This window comes from Neolamprologus brichardi, chromosome 5 (genome assembly GCF_056152115.1).
Source record: "Neolamprologus brichardi isolate AB-2024 chromosome 5, ASM5615211v1, whole genome shotgun sequence".
In the NCBI taxonomy this organism is placed as follows: domain Eukaryota; kingdom Metazoa; phylum Chordata; class Actinopteri; order Cichliformes; family Cichlidae; genus Neolamprologus; species Neolamprologus brichardi.
In genome coordinates, this window is record NC_142108.1 from 35,925,291 (window position 1) to 35,945,614 (window position 20,324).

A 20,324-nucleotide genomic window follows, 5' to 3' on the forward strand; every position below is an offset into this window, starting at 1 on the left:
TGAAGATTAAAGACACAGTACAAGTATGTGAGTGTGTGTCTGTGTATCTGTGTGTGTGTGTGAGTGTGTGTGTGAGTGTGTGTGTGTGTGTGTGTGAGTGTGTGTGTGTGTGTGTGTGTGTGTGTGAGTGTGTGTGTGTGTGTGTGTGTGTGTGTGTGTGAGTGTGTCTGTGTTTGTGTATCTGTGTGTGTGTGTGTGTGTGTGAGTGTGTGTGTGTGTGTGTGTGAGTGTGTGTGTGTGTGTGTGTGTGTGTGTGTACGTGTGTGCAGCAGGTATCAGACGCTCTGACTGAACGCGTCTCTGCGCTGTCGTGTCTGTAAAACAGCTGCTGTGTTAATAAAGCTGCGCCTGTTTGAAGCCGTGACGTTTCTAATCAGATATTAGATGATTGGATGTTTTACTCGCAGGTTTGGTTCTGTTCTCTGTTTCACACGTTACAGCTGAAACTCGTGATTTCCACCAAAAAGCGGAGAATGCGGCTCGTCAGAGAAGCGCGAGGACACCAGAGGATGCTGCTGTCCGCGCGCACAGGTCCGAGGGATCTTCGGGAATGATGACGCCATTTACGCGGAGAACTGATTGGTCCTTCGGCGCTTCTGTCACACCTGTTGATGTGTAACGAGTTACGGTGGCGGTAAGACCCGGAGTTTGGCTGAAGTTACCTGGATGCCCGGAAGCGGGAAACGTGATTTTAACGTGAGTTTCTGAGGACATAACGGGAGGAAGCGGGCACCGAGCCTCACGCTCCCGTTCACGGTAACGGTCCGTGAGCACGCGCAGGCTGTTTGTTCGGCTTGTTTTGGCAGCACAAGCCCTGCGCTGATAATTACACAAACGCGCGTGGGCGGCGTGAGCGCGCGTGCGTGGATGAGCGAGAGAGAGCACGAGCGAGCGAGCGAGAGGGAGAGAGAGAGAGAGGGGGCTGGTGGACCTTGAGGACAGCGCGCGCAGAGCTCCTCTCCTCGGCTCGTGCCGACTCCTCTCGCCGCCTTTCTTTGATCTTTTTCGGCCACTTTGTGCGCAGAAGCCCGGGAGCCTCCACGGAGTGCGCGCGCCCGCAGACAGGTGTGCACGGCGCAGTTACCGGAGCGGTCTATCGTCACGGGCTGTGACATCAGAGCCGCGCGTGGGCGGCGGGCTGCCGTTACCGGAGGAGTTACCGAGGAGTTACCGGAGTGTTGGGGCTCGCGGGGTCGGGATGGTACTCGTGCAACAAGCGGCAGGCTCGCGCGGCGCGGATGCCGTGGCTCCTCGCGCGGGATCCCAGCTGTGCCGGTGAGCGGGTGCTCTCTCTGCGGGGCGCGGGCCGGCCACGAGCCGCCGGATTTACGGACCTGTCCCGACAACAGTCCCCTCGCGCCTCCTCGCGCTCCTGCGTTTTCCCGCTGCGTGACCGCACGGACCCCGGCGCCGGCATGGGCGGGCGCTCCGGCCTGCCCCTCCGCGTGCTGTGGATGCTCCACGCGTTCCTGGACCTTGCGGGCTCCCAGGAGATTTACGCGCCGCACTCCATCCGCGTGGAGGGCGACGTGACGCTGGGGGGGCTTTTCCCGGTCCACGCCAGGGGGGTCCCGGGGACGCCGTGCGGGGACATCAAGAAGGAGAACGGCATCCACCGGCTGGAGGCCATGATGTACGCGCTGGACCAGATCAACGGCGACGACGAGCTGCTGCCCAACGTCACGCTGGGCGCGCGGATCCTGGACACCTGCTCGCGGGACACGTACGCACTGGAGCAGTCGCTGACGTTCGTGCAGGCGCTCATCCAGAAGGACACATCGGACGTGAGGTGCACCAACGGGGAGCCTCCGGTGTTCGTGAAGCCCGAGAAGGTGGTGGGGGTCATCGGGGCCTCGGCCAGCTCCGTGTCCATCATGGTGGCCAACATCCTGCGCCTGTTCCAGGTACGAGTCAGCGTCACACCTGCCCGCCCAAGCAGAGACGCACACACACATCTCCCTCATAAACCCACAGTGTGAGTGTGTCAGAGTGTAACGACTCCTGCAGACAGAAGAAACGTTTCTGCTGGATTGAGTCGTGCAGGTGAAGCTGTGCGCGCGCGCGTGTGTGCGCGCTGGTTTCTGGATCATGTTGCTGAGGCAGGTTCAGGTCCTCGAGCTGATTGAAATCTGTGTGTGTTTGTGTTTCAGGTTTATCTGCTGCTGCACTCTCGCTGTGTGTGTGTGTGTGTGTGTGTGTGTGTGTGTGTGTATTTTCGGGCTTCTTTATGCTGTGTGTGTGTGTGTGTGTGTGTGTGTGTGTGTGTGTGTGTGTGTGTATGTGTGTGTGTGTGTGTGTGTGTGTGTGTGTGTGTCTATGTGTGTGTGTGTGTGTGTGTGTGTGTGTGTGTGTTGCTGGGTTGTGAAACAGAGGTGATCACTGAGCTCCCTCTGGGCTGGTTTTGATTGAATCGCTGCTAAATAAAAAAAAGAAAACGTTCAGTGCATGAAAAACACATCCTGGCCTTTGCTTTCCTCCCCAGCACAGGCTGAGGGGGGTTGTGGTCATCACAGGGTTAACCCTGATCATCTGGTTTCACTGCCACGCTAACTCTGACCCCCTCTGTCTGAATTCTCTCACTGCCCTAACCTGAGAGGGGCATCGGGGGTCTGGTGGCGCCTTCAGCTGGCTGTGATCCCCGGGTTCAGATGGTGTGGTTGGTCAGGTCGGTAGCAGAAGCCCCGCAGGTGAAAGGGAAACGGACGAGCAGCTGTTAGAAGGAAAAGGTCAACGAGGCTGTAAGAAAAACACCAGCGAAGAAGAAGTGCCTGGCGTTTGAAGCAGACGTGACAGAAGCTGACAGCTGTGCCGGGTCTGAATGTGTCGCAGTGGGTTCAGTGATTTCTGACTGGATGAGCTGAGGTGCTTTAAATGGAGGATTTTTCTGAAAACACCTGCTGTGTCCGTGTTTGCTGAAGGGATGAGAGGCGAGGGGCAGCCAGCGGACGTGCAGAGATTTAATGAGGAGGGTTTTTGGATTGTGAGGATGGAGTTGAGCTCAGATCAGTGTGAGCTGATGAGGGAGGGAGGGCTGGGTCTGCCTGTTGTACAAACCCCCGTCTCCATCGAGCGCCGCTCAGACGATCTGCCTGTATTTCCAGGTGTTTCACTTTAAGCCCGCCTCTCTTTATCTGCTCGTGTTGTGTTAGAGGTCTTCAGGACCATCGACGTTCCGTCTTAAAGACGTTGTAAATCCACTTCACCCTGCTGTGTGTGTCACTGTGTTACTGCTGCTATAATCTGTGAGGCTGTATGTGGTTCAGCTCCCGGCAACACCGAGCTGCATGAATTTATCCAAACTTCAGCTTGTAGTTTAAATGCTTAAAGACTTTTTTACTCCTGAAAGTCTGAGCCGAGGATTGTCCTGCTGATCCGCCTGCATCTCCCTGCCCTTCACACCGATTGGTCTGTGTATGTGTGATGTGTGTGTATATATATATATATATATATATATATATATATATATATATATATATATATATTAGGGGTGCAACAATACTTAAAAAATTAAAATTTTTTAATTTATTTTATCAACTTTTCTTCTGACGGTGCTGTCTGTGTTGAGCGCTCAGTGAATCTGCGCTTGAAAGTGCAGCCTAGGCGAAGTAGTCGAACACAGATTCACTGAGCGCAGGACAAGCTAGCAGACAGAAGTTAAGCTTGTTGCAACATGGCAAATTGAACCTCCCCCACCCTCATTCAGATCTGGCGTTTGGAACTATTTTGGTCTTCATGTGACGTATGACCCTGAAGGTAAGCGCGTCATGGACTAAAGTAAAACAGTATGTTGGATGTGCCAGCAATGCTCAATTACATTGGTGGGAACTAGTGCGTTAGCGCAGTTAGCTCGTTAACACGCACGGGGCGATCCGCGGTAGCTCGTTAACGGAGATTTGCCGTGTTGTGGCGTTAACGTCATTTCAGATTAACGCTGACAGCACTAGTGGGAACACAACGAATATGACTGCACATTTACTCCGACATCATCCTCGTGCAAAGACAAGTTGAAGCAGACAAAAACAACAAGCACGCATGCTACAAACTTTACCCGAGTCATTTAGACAGCCGTTAGCACATGATTCTCCTTATGGGGACCTGATATGTTTAATATGCTGCTGAGAATATATATATTTATATATATATATATATATATATTTATATATATATATATATATATATATATTTATGTGTGTTTGTGTGTACACACTTGTGAATAGATAAGGAAATCTTAACAGTAATGTGACTGTTGACATGTGTTTGGGGAAGGCCAATGGGATATTGCACATGAGTTAGCTGATGCTAAAGAGTTAGCATAAATGTTAACCTTGCTGATGCACACGATGATGTTAGCTGATAGCCACAAACCCAGCCTCGGGGCACTAAGCTAGTGCGCTCCTAGCGCCACATAAACCCGTATAATTGGAGGGTTGTGTGAGGAAGAGCAGCAAATGAAACGAGAGTCTTTCTTCTTGAGCTGGTCTGTCCTGGAGGTCAGCTGAGTTACGAAGTGAAGCACCGTTAGTTGTGTTTGTTGTGTAGCGCTAACCTGTTTTAAGCCGTTTACTCGTCAACTCTGAATCCTTTTCTGTAATCTGGTTCATTTGATCTTCTTGACTTTTCTGTTTGAGCCAAACCAAAGTTGCAGGTTTGAAACCTGCCCTGGACTGCGGTCCAGATCAAACAGCTGATGATGTGTTTATGACATCTATTGTCTCTTTTAGCTGTTGTGAGTGTAAATTTCCTTGTGAGTAGGTTGATGGTTCAGTCACACTGGACAGCACGACTAGGAACAATTGGCGGACGGTCAGTGGTCATTTTTTCTGCTGGCGACTGACTGCAGGTAGTTACAGCAACTAACTGTTCACCCAGACGTTGTGAGAGATTCAGCCTCCAGGTGAATGCTTTCAGTCACGCGGTGACTGCACAGGTCACCTGACGGGACGCAACCTGTCTCCAAACAGTCGCGGTCTGACTCAGGCTGACTGCAGCCACAGTCTGATTATTGAATGCAGACATGTATCCTGAGTGACTGTGGGTGGTCACACACCTGGTCTTCAAAGCAACCATTCTAAATGTGGCTGAGCTGTGCTCTCCAGCCATTAGCGTTAGCAATGCTGGTGCAAGGAAGGAGAAACCTCGACGCCATGATGGCGAACAACAAATCAGGTTCAAAGTTTTGTGCCCAGACTCGGCAGCTCGCACTCAGGTGGGCTGGAGGGATTTGGTGAAAGTGGACTGTTTGACGTTGCACCTCGGGAACATCTGGTGTCTGTCGGTCTGGATCTGGGAAGGTCATCATCAGCTCGTGGTGCTGTCTTTAACCCTTTAAAACCGGTCAGAGCAGCACGCTCTGTTTTGCGTAACTATGTTTAAATCCCGGTAGCTCTGCAACCACGTGAGCTAGCGCAATAATTGTTTTTGCATATGAAACCGGAGGAGTTGTACTTACATCTTATGCCATCAGCTTGTCCTCGGTCACAGTTTCCTTCCACATATAACTTTGCAAAAACTGCATAAAAAGCACTTGCAGCAACAAAAGCATAATATTCCAGAAACACGCTATGCCGATCCGATCAGCTGTTCATAACACTTCCTACATTGGATTAGACGTCAGCGCGAACTATCGCATGTCCGCCATGACCTGCCCGAAACCGGAAGTGACGTCATTTTCGCGGAAATGTAGTTTTTTACCATCCAGGCCTCATGAGCCTGTACTGGTGTTTTTAAAAGTTATGTTTGACTTTATGACTTTCTGTGTGGTTTCTGGGATGCTTAGGACTCATATTGCACTGCTGGAAATAGTTTATTTTGATGCATATGCTGCTTTTTTGCAAATTTGCACTATAATATTTATTTTCGTTTTTCCTGCAGTGTATAAAAATTGGTGTATTTCAAAAATAAAACTATGAAGACACTCAAAATAAATTTCCTGTGGTGGGAAACTATTTTGTGCAACTTTTTTGTATTTACAGTTTTGAGGGATAAGCCTCTTAAATTTCTCTAACTAGAAATATATGTTAAAAAAACAAAAACGATTTTCAATTTTTTTGTAGTTTATTGCACTTTTTTGCAATTTATGTAATTACTATGCACTTAATGCAGACATATTATTAAAATTTAGGCTGTAATGGTTGTATTGATGTATAGCAACTTGAAATGCTCCCAAAAATGGCTCCACAGCATGTAAAAATATAATATAAGCTCTGGCGGACTTGGTTCTATGGTAGGTCTTAAAGGGTTAAAGCATGACCTGAGCTTATGGTTATTGTAAACGGCGGTCGATGATGTGTTTTCAGATGGGCTGGTGATGCTTGAATGTGTGAAGGTGGCCTTGTTTGGTTCTTAGTGAAATGGCGTCTGGCGTCCTGTCAAAGCTGGTTGGTCACCCATCCGCTGTTGGAGCGACACTGTGCTGTTTGTGGTCAATAACATGAAGTATCATGTACGTATACACCAGCAAGAGAGTGCAGATTCATATTAAGCCTCATATGATGAAGCTGGTATAATAACTGCAGCTCCACGAGGCGTGGACAGACGGCTCGTAGCACGCTGATGTAGCGCTGCTTTGTTGGGTTTGTCAAGCTTTGAGCCTTTTTTCAAACGCCGTTGAGTCTTTAAGGTGCTTCAAGGACATGAACGCCAACGTGCTGTTCATGTCACACTCCACCAAGCTCTCACTTCTGTTGATAATATCGATCAGAGTCTGCTACCGCAGTGAAACTGGGCCCGCTAATAATGTTTTGGCGTGCGTTGGACGTGTTAGCGTTTCTTTGTGAGGCACAGTTTCACAGCTTAGTAACTTCTGTAAGCTTTTCAGAGCTTTGGCTCTCGGGCCGGCCAAACCTCCACCAGTTGAAAACAGATTTTGAAAAGAACTTAATGGGCCCGAGCTCAGGATGTTTTTAATAACAGACGCTGAAAAGCTGATTCTCAGTGGGAGCACAAAGTGTTTCTTCTATCTCAGACATTTCACAGCACACAGCATGAAAAATGTTTTTTTGGGAGACGCTAAAAAACTGGCTCGACCTCAAGTTTGGAGTCATATGAAGATAAACAGAAATGCTTTTTATTTTTTCAGTTAAATGTTGCTCAAGGAAAATATTTGGTGAGCGGTTTAAGAGGAATCAGATGAATTTAAACCGTTAACGTCTCTGTTGTCAGGGACGCATTTCTGCAGGTTTAGCTGAAGGTAAATGAGTCAGACGGAGGAGGGGCGGTCTGACCCCCTCTGTTCGAATTATCGGGAGGGTAATTATTTTGCCTGTGATGGAAAAGTCATCTGTTCCACAGCTGTTTCCACTTCATTAAACCCCTGATGTTCCTAAATGGCCTAGTTGGCACCAGAGTCACATCACAGACACATTAAGGCCTCGCTCCCTGGACTGCTGCCCCCCTTCGGTGGCTCGGAGGTCACAGCAGAGCCAGAAACTTTTACAGAACATGTAGGGACGGAGGTTCAGGGTTAAACTCCCCTCGCTAAAGTTCATGTTTGGGGCTCTCTGATGGGCGGAGACAAACGCCATCACGTGACAGGAACAAGACGTTAAACCGAACCTGAGTTGATCCGCCCACAGCAGGAGGTCAGTCGTGATCTGCTCAGAGAGACGCCTGTGATTACTATTTCCACGCCCATGTGTATTCAGCGCTGGTGCCAAATGCAGTGATGTCATTGGTCAGGTCTTTGCATGTATTCACGTGTGAATAAGGCTACATCCACACGTGCACGGGTATGTTTGAAATCGCAGCTTCTTCTATGCGTTTGGGTCTTTCGTCCACACGTAAACGCCGTTTTGGATCACTGAAAACAGAGATGTTTAAAGGAAGGAAACTGAGACTTAGTCGCTCAACGTCAAAGGTGTGCGCCACGTCATTGTTTACATGAGATGATTTCTACGATGGCGGATAGAGACACTGTTGCTGTTAATCTTACTATGTGCAGTTTTTACACGTTTACATAGACACACGCAGTTACTGTCAGACTGCTTCTGTGCTCCATCTTTGTTTACTCCTTCCCTCCCAGACTTCTAGACCTCTGATTGGCCAACATTTCTACATGTTTATGATTATATCGCCCCCTGTTGCTTTGGCATGTTCTCAACAGCATTTGACTTTGTTTTTTTAAACATAAATGGAAAATCTCAGTTTACATGTACGTGTGGATGTAGCTTAAATTGAGTTTGAGCCGCAATAATAAAATATTTTAAGTCACAAATTATACGCGTCTGGTGTGTGTCCGGCTTTTAGGTCTAGAACAAAGTGCTAGCGTTGAGTGCTAGCGTTGACTGCTAGCGTTCAGTGCTAGCGTTCAGTGCTAGTGTGCAGTGCTAGCTTTGAGTGCTAGTGTTCAGTGCTAGCTTTGAGTGCTAGCATTGAGTGCTAGTGTTCAGTGCTAGCGTTGAGTGCTAGTGTGCAGTGCTAGCGTTGAGTGCTAGTATTCAGTGCTAGCTTTGAGTGCTAGCATTGAGTGCTAGTGTTCAGTGCTAGCTTTGAGTGCTAGCGTGCAGTGCTAGTGTTCAGTGCTAGTGTTGAGTGCTAGCTTTGAGTGCTAGTGTTCAGTGCTAGCGTGCAGTGCTAGTGTTCAGTGCTAGTGTTGAGTGCTAGCGTGCAGTGCTAGCGTGCAGTGCTAGTGTTCAGTGCTAGCGTGCAGTGCTAGCGTTCAGTGCTAGCGTGCAGTGCTAGCGTGCAGTGTTAGCGTGCAGTGCTAGCATTGAGTGTGGGAGTAGAAGAGCAGTGTGAACCAGTCCATCTACAAACTGAGACTTCTGTCAGCCAGATAACCCAAAAAGCTTTGTGATGGAGTTAACATCGTCACTGTGACTAATGTAATCTGATTACTGAATTTAATGCAGTAATATCTTTGGGGGAAAATGTAGTGTGATTACCCACACACCCAGTCCTGGCTAACTGCTTACACCTCCTGAAGGTGCTGTGAGGCGGGCAGCTGTGGCTCAGGGTGGGTGGTTTGACCCCGCCACGTGTTGTTTGCTCTCAGTCTGTGATGAGAGCGCTGCACAGTATCGCACGTCTGGGTTTTGGGAGGTTTTCACTCTGATTAGCAAAGAAACGGCTGAAGTGAAGCTAATGAGGTGTTTTTATCTGTGGAGCCAAGAACACAGAGGTGAGGTTAGTCCTGCTGTGTTAATAGTGGTTCAGATCGTGTGTGTATAATATCCACACAGTAAGGTTAAAGTCTTATTAACATTAAGTTTTTTATATTAAATCAGCAGATAAAGAGATCTCCCAGCCTCTGACATTCGTCCATGGTTATCCCTCAGTGGGTGCGCGTGTGTGTCTCTCATCGTCGTGTACGTGAACACGTAACGCTCTTTTAACGGAGGAAGTCGTGTTCTTCTTCTCTCGATGCTTTCCTGCAATAAGCCCATTCGCCGCATTAACTCTGACACGTGTGCTGGAGCTGGAATACAATGCATGAAGCTAATGAGCTGTAGCCTACGTCCCTCCCATTAACTCCCATTATCAGCGCCGCTGGGACAAACAACACATATTTATCTTTTGAAAGCATCGAAGCCACCTACCAGGACAATTATCGGACACATATGGAGGGCGAGGGATGACGCCCAATTAGACAAATTGGTTTGTTTTTATTAGCGGGTTCAGTTTCACTCAAATTTATGGCTAACGAGGGAGTAGAGTCCGTAATGTGCAGTGACAGAGGGACTTAACGAGCCCGTGCCTTCGCTGCACCTGTGCTGACTCCACCATCGTCACGGCCGGATGAAGCAGCCGAGAGGACGGCGAGGAAGAAGGAAGGAACCAAACATCACAGTGAAACATACGAGTCGGGCTTTCTTCAAGCATAAAGTTTAGACATTCCCACAAAAAGCCTGTTCACAGTTATGTGTTTGGTGCCATGAAAGCACCGGACGACAACACACGATGTTAATCCAGAGCCTCGATGCTGCATGTCACCATCACTTATTCACTGAGGACACTGATGGGTCATAATGTCGGTAGAGTAACACAGAGTTACAAAGATACTTGAACATATGACGTTGGTCATTTTAACATAGAACCGCCTGTTCACTTAAGTTTCCCAACATGAGTAAAGACGTCACATAAAAACACAGCGTGTAACAACAACAGCAAAGCAGGAGGACGGAAGGAACGAATGAAACTGAGATTTTACAAAATGTGAAAGAATTTCACAGAAATCAAACAAACTCGATGCAGACTGTGCAAAGTGAAGCTTCCCCTCCACGACTGCTCGACCGCAGTGCACGAGCGTTTAAACGCCGCCGCCCTGGAGCTGTGACGGCGCCTCTGGTGGCTCCGTTTTACAGCGGTGGTGCGTCGCGTTGATACCATGTTTATGTTTGTGTTTACAATAAACAGGAGCAGCTCCACTGGGGTTTTTTTTGCTCACATTAATATGACGTCAGCTAGTTAGTCTGTGGGTTGGAGCGTATCAATAACTAATTATGTATATAACTAGTTAAACAGGATAATTGGTGTTGAACACCACACCATCTGAGAAACTGTGACATGTAACCACATCTGTGATTAGTAACAGTCTTTTCTGATCGTGTTCAGGTTCATTAGTGTTAGAGGTGCATCGATGAGTCTGTCCTAAAGACACTCAGACCTGCTCAGGACTGAGACCTGCTCAGGTCTCAGACCTGCTCAGGTCTCAGACCTGCTCAGGTCTGAGACCTGTTGTCTTAAAAAAGAGCCAGAAGGCTCTTTGAAGCTGCTGATGGTGGTTTCACTGTATCAGAAACGAGCAAAAAGCCGCCATCTCATCACTGTTTTCATCATCACCATCTCAGTGTTTTTGAAACTGCAAGCTGTACTCATATTTACTGAAAATAATTATGGTTGCATGCAAAAAGGCAATTACTAAGTGTTGGTTACAGACAAGCCCCCCCACACGGAAGCTGGTCATAGACATTATTAACACAATTCATCATATGGAACCTATTACCCTCTCACTGCGGCTACAGAAGGAGAAAGGAGAGAGACTTTGGGAACGATGGGATCGTTATACGTCAAGAGACTAGAGACTGATAGCTCTGTGATGCAGAGGGACCGCTACGAATTTGTTTGAATGGAACATGCACCTGTGTAATATGTAATATGTGTAAGTAAAACAAGCCGTTGTGTATTTTGGAATAATTCAATTCATTTCAATTCAATTCAGTTTTATTTATATAGCGCCAAATCACAACAAGTCGGCTCAAGGCGCTTCATAGATACAGAGAAAAACCCAACAATAGTATGACCCCCTATGAGCAGCACTTTGGCGACAGTGGGAAGGAAAAACTCCCTTTTAACAGGAAGAAACCTCCAGCAGAACCAGGCTCAGGGAGGGGCGGGGCCATCTGCTGTGATTGGTTGGGGTGAGAAAAGGAATATGTGAACATATGTGAATGTGTTGGTTTCCCTTGCCCTCTTTAGTTCTGTATGTAAAATAAGATGAAAATCAATAAAGAGAAAGTGTTGGAAAAAAAAAAAAAAAAAGAAACTGCAAGCTGTGCTCTCATTGGCTAACGACTCGCTGAAATTTCTGCTACAATGTTTCCTTCCAGGCGGAAGGAAACATTGTAGCAGAAATTTGAAGTAGTTGAAGGAAAGTAAAAACTTTTGATGAATGGTTGAGAACAAACTGGGGCCAGTGCAAGCCCTTTTAGCCACGCCCCTTTATCTACATGACAGGAAGCCACCTTTCAGTGCGAGAAATCGGCGCGCACACAGGAGCGACTAAATAAATGCAGTTCTGTGAGTTTCTGATTGATGTATTCCCGCCTTTGCTTGTACATTTGGTGTTTCCTCTGCTGATTCCATCAGACGTTAAATTTCCTGCAGCCATAAATCAGCTTCAGTCCTTTTACACGTGTGTCGTATATCTAACAGCAGAGTAAACAGGCAGCCCTTTAGCTTATACCAAAACATAATTTAACACCAGAGCGTGCTGGAAACTGCTTCCTGCATGACTGTGGTGATATTTATCATTTTCAGAGAGGTAATCATATGTTTTTTTGCTGATGTGAGTGTCGTCGAGTATTCCTGCTGTAGAGAAAACAGTAATTGTGCTGAGTGCCACTCGTCGCCGGCTCTGTCGGATCTGAATGAATCACCCGGTGACTCACGTCGTATCATCGCGCTGCGAGCTGCTAGTTAAGGACCTCGGCTCAGAATGAAGCCGCACAGGTAGGAGAGGAGGAGGGCTTGGCGCCCAGGTTCAGGAGGAGACGTTGAACTGCTCGACATGAACGAGCGCCATTCAAAGCCGAAGAAATGCCGTCGCTCGGCGCGGGTCAGACGCACACTCATTATGCTGTGGAGCATGAAGCTGTGACTGCTGTGAAGCACCGTCCTCACAGACAGACGTCCAAATGTCTCAGTAATCCAGTACCAGCTGATGGTGGATCTACGCACACTGTACTGTGTGAACGTGTGCGTCACGTTCTGACCGACTGCATCCAGCATCTGACCCGGATCCGTGTGACGCTCCCTCGCCGTGGGTGTTCCCGTTCTGTCTGAAGGGAAAAGGCTTTGCTGCTTTCTGTGGCTGCGATTGATATTTTTAGACGCCACGCAGACTCAAAATTCCTGGACACAGAAGTATCGGAAAAGCATCTCTGACCTACATTCACTGAAGTAAAAGTGACGCCGTGTTGGCTGTAGATGCCGTCACGCTGCATCCATCTTTTATTGCGTCTGCGTGCAGGGAGAAAAGTTTCTTTCAGGTCAAAACAAATCGGGCAGGTGTGATTGGCAGGTAGCAGCCGCAGCGTGGAGGCTTTCATCGCACAGGAAGCTCCAGTTTCCTGAGACTGCACGAACAGGTTTGATGTCGGCTGACTTTGTTGCGTGTCGCTGGGAGAACTGGCCCTGTAGCGACCACGAGTAACGAATACGAATGAGCGGCTCTGCCAGTATGAGGCGGCGCTGCAGTGAAACACGATCCTGTGGCGTTATTACAGCTTCTGTTAATGAAGCTGCGCAGGGCTCGTTGTCCATCATCACAGCGGGATGCTCCGCTTCATTAGAGCTGCTAATGTCGTCACCAATAGTGAGACTAATGAGTCGTTAACATGAATTTATTGTTTTTAATGAAGTGAGAGACTGTAACATACCAACACCTGGACTCTACCTGCACTGGACCTCAGTCCAGCAGCCCGAGTCGAGGTTCCCGAAGAATGAGCCGCTTTCAGACACGAAAGGAAATTCCCCATGACGGCGTCCCCGGCACACAGGCGGACCTTTTCAGTGCCTGTTGGACTCCACCACAGCTGGGGCGAGGAGGGTGAGGGATGGGAGTCAGCGTGTCCAAGTCTGACGCCGTGGTTCCCTGAGAGGTGGAGCTCTGAGGTGTCCTGCCGTCCTATCGCCAGCAGCAGAAAGGAACCTCCTCTGTGCTCGGTTAAACTTTGAGGCCACGAACTTGATGGAGAGAGATCATAAATCTGATCTGGGAGTGAAGTGGAAATCATCCCTGCTGCCATGATGTCATGATGACCAACATCAAGGTCAAGACTCAGACTGTTGGACTGGACGTGAAGCAGCAACAATAAGAGAGCTCAGCGAGCCGTCACTTTAATTCTGCTTTGGTGGAAATGTGCAGGAAATAAGCTGTAAGTAATAAATGATTTCAGACTGTGTGCGGGTCAGGGTTGGTTTGACTCTAAATATGGAACGATGGCACTTTCACAGCTGTGCCTCTTCTGCTTCAGCGTCCTCACCTCGCAATACAAAAGACTCAAATGGAAATATTGTCTCGGTATTTTCCAGTTTGCTGTTCCAACCAGGTGAAGCTGATGATGATGATGATCTGATGGATGCTACGAGGTTACGTCCTGAATGAAGCAGCAGAGAAACAATCAGGTTTCCGCTCCTCGTCTCTTCTGCTGCTCGTCCTAACAATCCAAGACCCCGGGGAGGGAGAGACTTCCCACCTCATTTCGGGGCCTTTGTGCCTCCTCAGCCTGTCGCAGCTGCTTGCCGAGCCTCTTTCTCCTCGCCATCTTAGCATAAAGGAATTGCCGCGTTCGACTGGGCCCTCGGAGACGCGCGCGGGCTCATCTATTACGGCCAGAACATCTCCTATGGGCCTGGACGGCGCTCGCGCTCTGCTCGCTGTGTTAGCGGCTGCAGCTGTGGATTAAACAGCTTTGTTTCAGCTTGTTGGTAGTGATGACACATCGGCACACGTCGGGGCTCACATCTATTTAGTTCAGTGCGTCTGAGTGGTTTTTCATCCCCAGGCTTAAACTGAGCAAATTAACTGTCACCACAGGGCAGACTTCTTCAAACACAGACTTAAGCTGAACACTTGTTCCTGTGTTTTCCTTCAATATGTACAGACTGTACCTCAGTGGATCTACAGGACAGTGAAGACCTGGTGGTTACATTTCCTGTCTCAGTTTTCCTTTCATCTGTCATCATAACCTCCAAACACGTCAAGCATCGACTGAAAAGTCGCCATTCTGTAACCAGAAGGTGAAAAACCTTTAGATTCATAAACTTAATCAAAGTCAGGAAGGCACAAAAACCATTAAAGTAATGATACAGCACCCCTGGTGGTCAGTGTAGGTACTGCAGGGCCACAAGAAAATGAATCCACAATAAATGCATGAAAATGTAATAAATTAATAGCAGAGAATGATAATTAATAGAGTTAAAATGTTGGACTGTGGTTCAAAACAGACGTACTGAGAATCAGCCTGTTTGCTTTATTCTGTAATAACTTCAAACATTTTCATATCATAAATATTCTTAAAGTACACAGAGCTGGGTGCTAAATGTTCAGGGGTCTGTGCACCTTGTGGCATTTAAATATAAAAATGGAAATTTTGAATATTTGAAATTGAAGTAATAAAACACAGATGTTGGATTATTCCTAATTTATCCAGAGTCAAACAGAAAAAACGACTCTCTTAGTCTCAGTTACGGTTGCAGTGATGTGTACAGTCAGTGTAATCCAGCTGATATTGCAGTAAATCTAAAAACGCCGGCCCACTCGGCGTGCACCAAAGGAAGCGAGGTTTTGAAATGGAGATGGCCGGGGATCACCTGAAGCAGGGTTTTTAGAGTGCGGCTGTTTCAAAGGCAATGCTGTCTGTACCAGTTTCAAAATAAAAGCCTTGTAGTGTTTCACTGCAGAGAAACCCTCATTTCACACGTCTGCTCTTTTTATCCAGTTTTCACTGAGCAGCCTTTACATGTGCTGTGAGATCTGCCTCAGCCGCTTAAGCTGTGTGTGCACCGAGCTTCCTGAGAGCCCACAAGAAGAGAAAAGAGAAATAAATCAATAAAAACAAAAAGGAAAAATTAATTAATCAGTAAAATCAAGTTTGAAGCAGATTCTGCAGACAGGAAATCACATTCAGGTGTTTTTATCTGGTTTCCTGCTGTGTGGTGATGCTGAGCAGAGCGACCACAGGTAGGTCCACCTGTCAAAGAGGCCACACCCCTAATAATGTAAAACCTTAAGCCTTAACACGGTGTAAACAGGTGAAGTATGAAGGGAGACGTGACCTCTATAAACATGTTTATTTTAACATGGGGACGGACTCACTGCTGCCTCTGCTGGATGTCAGAGGATCTGCGGCTGACGATCTCTGATTTTCACACGCACTAACTTCCTGTGAAGATTAGCGAGCAGGTTGGAGGTGGAGGTTGGATGGCTCAGGGCCGTGGCGACCAGCTGATGTGAAAAACATTAAATCATTATTTAAGCCGCTGGCTCCTCCTGACAAAGCCAATCGGAGTCTCCCGGTGTCCGCAGCACTGCGAGCGCCGCGGCGGGCGGCCGGAGGTGATTTGTTGCCTTTTGGCCGGCAGGGAGCCTCCTGCCAGTTTACAGCAGTGAAAAGTCACCGTGGTATTTATGGTGCATTATGTTTTCAAATTACTCTCAGTCAAAGGTATAAAAAAGCAGAGCGAGGTCACTGCCGTGTTCGGTCTTCTTCTGCACCGGAGGGCCTTGAGATGCTTGTTTCCATGGATACCATTCAGCTGTAACAGCACATGTAGTGCCAGTTAATTACAGTTCAATATATTGGTTTCATAGTGGAATAATGAACAATTAATTAGTCTAATGCTGGAATATATCAGCAGTAAAAGTACACAAGTATTACCAGCTGTCAGATCGTGTCCTGCTGTAGTGCAATTAAAGGATTCCAGCATCACGCACGAAGGCTTGAAGTGTAAAGGCGAGGAAAGTGTCCTCACCGCTCGGTGTTTGTGTCTGCGAGCAAGCTGCTCGTCATCCGTCCTCCAGGAGTCAAAGATCTCCGGACACGAGGGGCGGGGCCGGAGATCTGCCTCTCACTTCTAGCAGACGATGTTTTCCTGGCAGCGAAGGCGGAAGCAGATTGATGTGCTGCCAGCTCGCCCGCTTGGCGAGTCAAGGTCGTTTCAGTGAGGCTGTCCGCCGCTCGTGCAGCTCGTCACGACCGACCCGCTGCTGCTGCTTCACCACCGCTGGGAAAACTCATTTCAGCTCAGTGTGTCAAACATCTGGGCCCCGATACCCCAAAGCATCCGGACGCCAGCGTGACGGCAACAGATTGTCTTTGTCCCGCCTCCTGCACGAGGTTCTAACCTCTCAGCATCCAATGATCTGTTTGCTTCACATCGAAGCTTTATGTGGATGTTTTAACACTTTTTACCAGTTAGGAGCATTTTTATTTACTAATGTTTGTTTTTGGCAGACGAAAGAACAGACGACCATTAACATCACGAACATCACAGACATGACGAGCACAGCTGCTCCAGAAGGAACGCCACTGGGCACGAGTTCACAAAGGTGGTGCCCTGAACCTGCACCTGCATGGATGCTGGTGGATGTTCAGAGCACACACCAAACTGTGCTTTCCAACCAAGAACCTTTGAGGGAACCTACGGTTCCCTGTGGGGACGCTCCTGAGCAGAGCCTAATGCTGAGTGTGTATTTAGAAACTGTTCTGCATGAATCAACATGTTAAACATTGAACATCCACACCTCCTGATGTGCGTACACGTGTCAGTGTCTCTGACACGGCGGCAGGCGAGCGTTCGTCCTGCAGAACATCAGCGCTCTGACTTTAAACTCAGCCTGTTTATCGTTGGAGCGTGAGATTAATAAACTATCAGGTCATTTCTGGCGACTACTCCGTACCCAGCAGCTGGACTGATGGTCCATCCACGTGCACTGGCCTGGAAGTTCCTGTAATGGAAACCTTTCACTGAAAAGGTCAAAGGTGGGATAACCTCGGTCTGTGTTACTCTTCTGAGGATTTCTGTGAGAAACGAAGTCCTCGCAGGCCCGGCGTCCTCGCAGGCCCGGCGTCCTCGCAGGCCTGGCGTCCTCGCAGGCCCGGCGTCCTCGCAGGCCCGGCGTCCTCGCAGGCCCGGCGTCCTCGCAGGCCCGGCGTCCTCGCAGGCCCGGCGTCCTCGCAGGCCCGGCGTCCTTGCCATTAGCTGAGCTGTTTTGGATTCACCGTGGGAGGAATGAAAGCAGCCAGCGTTCAGCGCTCAGCTGCCAGCTCGGCTCAACCCGCTTCACTGCTTCTCTGAAGCTCTTTGGCCCAGGGTGCACAGCTGCTCTACTTCCTGCTTCTTTCATTGTTGTCCACTTCTTCTTCTGTGCTGAACCTCACCAACCCTCAGCAGTGGAGAGAAGCTGTAATCTGCGGATCAATACGGCGCACCGGAGACTTTAAACCCTCTCACGGCCGCCTCTGAAGCTGTGCTCGTCGATCTGCACGGAGGATGCCGAGCGAAATGAAAAGAGCACGGCAGAAGCTATTGTCTCCTTTTTTATTACTCCCAACAGATCTGCAGAGCAATCGCGAGCCCCGGCTACGTGCTCTAATTAATGATTTCATTATTTCTGAGAGCGGCTGCGCCTCCGTCTGAAGCCCCGGTTTCTTCTTTGTCTTGCTCGCTCATTACACAGTGATGTCATTATAATTTCACCTCTTTCTTCTTCTGCTGCTCTTTCTTTCTTCTTACATAAGAGCCGCAGTTTGATGCAGCAACAGACCCTGAAAGCACCGAGGTTAAACATGGATGAAGCCTTATAGGAATGCACTCATTCACTATGTGTGCACTGACTCGTCTTCATCGCGATGATGATCAAAAAGGAGAGTTTCATTATTGTAACATTATGATGATTAAACTGAACTTAACTTGTGATTCAGGCTATAAAAACGAGAGTTTGTCCTGTAGGACGATTTACAGTAAATACGTACTGTAAGGTAACCATGGCAACCAGCAGAAGCCCAGGTGACGCCTGCATCGCCGCCGTGAGGTCACTGGGAACCCCGTCATAGATCTGCTGCAGCAGCTGGCTCTCTGCAGCCTGATCTCGGTGTTAACGCTTCGTGACTTCACGGCTGACGTTTCGGACGCGTGCGAGCCTTCGGAGCCGCGTCTCCGAAGGCTCGTGGTGAAATGTTGCTCAGGCCGATGCTCCGACGTCTCCCGTGGCGCCGTCTCCAGGTCTATTTTGTCCTGCGAGCTGGTGGATGAATCTCGCCGGCGTGATTCAGCCCTGCGGATGCGACGCCTCGCCGCTTCGTCGGACAGCATTACTCGTCTAACTGGAGAGTAATCTGTTGTGACCTCTGCTCTCGCTGCCTTCGCAGGGCGCTGTGCAGCATTTTACATTGTTCTGTAATAACTGGCCTGAAAACGTTCGCGGTCACGGGACTTCCTGATCAAGCAGGAAACAAACGCACGCTGCAGGAAGCGACTCGTTGTGCAAACACATGAAAACTGGTTTGCAGGATGCTGTTGGTTCATTTCCAGATTTGTATTTTTCTCCTGGACCGAACGACGGCAGCTTTGCATGAGTCACAGTTTAAGAATAATCCTTCATCTCACTCTGAGCCTCGGTGCAGCCCTTCATCATCCTCATCCTGCAGTTCCTGGATGTGAATGCAGTGAGACTGTGCACTGCTCCACAGACGTGTGGGAGTCACTCCTCAGACCGTGATAACATGATTATTGATCTTATTTAGGACTGGAAGTGATTGTTGTACAAAAATACACAAAAACATGTTGTTCTGACTCAGATTTATAAAAACATGGATTCAGTTTTTTGGTCTGATAAATGCAAACACGCGATCCTGACCAACGTTTGCATGCAAATGCAGAGTAAACATCTGATTGGCTGTAAGCGAACAGGAAGATGAATATCGTGTTACAGTTGTTGTGTGTCCCGGTCCTGCTGCTGCATGCTGTGCATGTAATCAGATTACACATGTGGCCGCTGACACCCCGACAGACAAACGGCTGAATGTAAAGCTGAGTCTCAGCGATGGATGTGAGTGGTGGCGTTTGATTTATTGCAGGTTCAGCCAGGTGAGTGCGTCAGGAGGAGGCGTGGCTTTTATTGCCCAACTTAAATTATGTTAATTATTTACGTTAAAGTGTGAATTTGTGTAAAGAGTAAATATTCAGTGCGTTTATTACTTTATCCAACTTGATCCTCACAGCGATCGCAGAGCAAACAGATCATAAACATATTTGTCTCAGTCATGAACACCTGTTAGCATCACAAATCTACTAACTGCTGAAGGATCCACTGACATGTTTTAAAGATTATTTTGGCGGAGCTGATAACGTGTCGTACTAACGTCTGAGCCGGCGCCGCTGCAACAACCTCGTCTCTGTAACGCCGTCCACGCTGCGAGGGCGGCTTTGAACTTCTTCATTACACGTGTATGATTCTACAAAAGACGGTAATAAGACTGTTCACACAGTTAATTCCACACTCGGATCTGTTTGTTGTCTCTTCAGCTGCAATCACGGCCGACACGCCGCCGCCATAATTACATACCTGCCTGTCTGTCAGCGCTTCACCTCATTATATCATCCTCAGGCTCAGCTCCGTCAAACTGCTGCTTCTACATGACTTATTCTTCACGCTGCAGAGAAACGTGCGAGGCAAAGCTCTGACACAACAGGAAGTTAGCTAGCCTAACCACACAGCACTGATGTCAGACGTTCACACCGGCTGCACCTGAGTGTCAGCACCAGGCTCACCTGGACACCAGAGCCGGGCCCGTCGTTTAGATTTTCATCACACAGGAGTCGTCCATATGTGGCGGCGGCGTAGAGTCGAGGACACAGTTGGTCACACAGACAGAGCGAGGAAGAAAGTGACTGAAGCTGCTCGGTGTGGTTCACACTGTCATCATCGCTGGAGGCGGGGCACACCTGGACGCGTCACGGAGAACAAAAACCCGCTCAAACGTGGAGTAAATGTGTCGTATTTGAGCTGTTACAGGTGCACAGCCTGGCGCTGTTGTGTCAGTGATGATCGACGACGCCCTGACCTTTTCTCGTCGTTACGAGATCTCGTCAGTATCCGA

At 48.4% G+C, this 20,324-nt stretch overlaps 1 protein-coding gene across 2 annotated transcripts in view; it reads left to right on the forward strand.

Annotated features, from left to right (window-relative positions):
• Window positions 1-514: 514 nt before the first annotated feature.
• The window catches only part of grm7 (glutamate metabotropic receptor 7), a 145,982-nt gene continuing 126,172 nt past the window's right edge, over window positions 515-20,324 (forward strand). The window contains exon 1 of one of the 2 annotated variants that reach the window (XM_087841144.1): window positions 515-1,904. In XM_087841144.1, the coding sequence (XP_087697270.1) occupies window positions 1,239-1,904 (666 nt within the window). In that variant the 5' untranslated portion in view covers window positions 515-1,238. The remainder of the gene's footprint in view (window positions 1,905-20,324) is intronic. The other variant, XM_087841145.1, reaches the window with a different exon arrangement.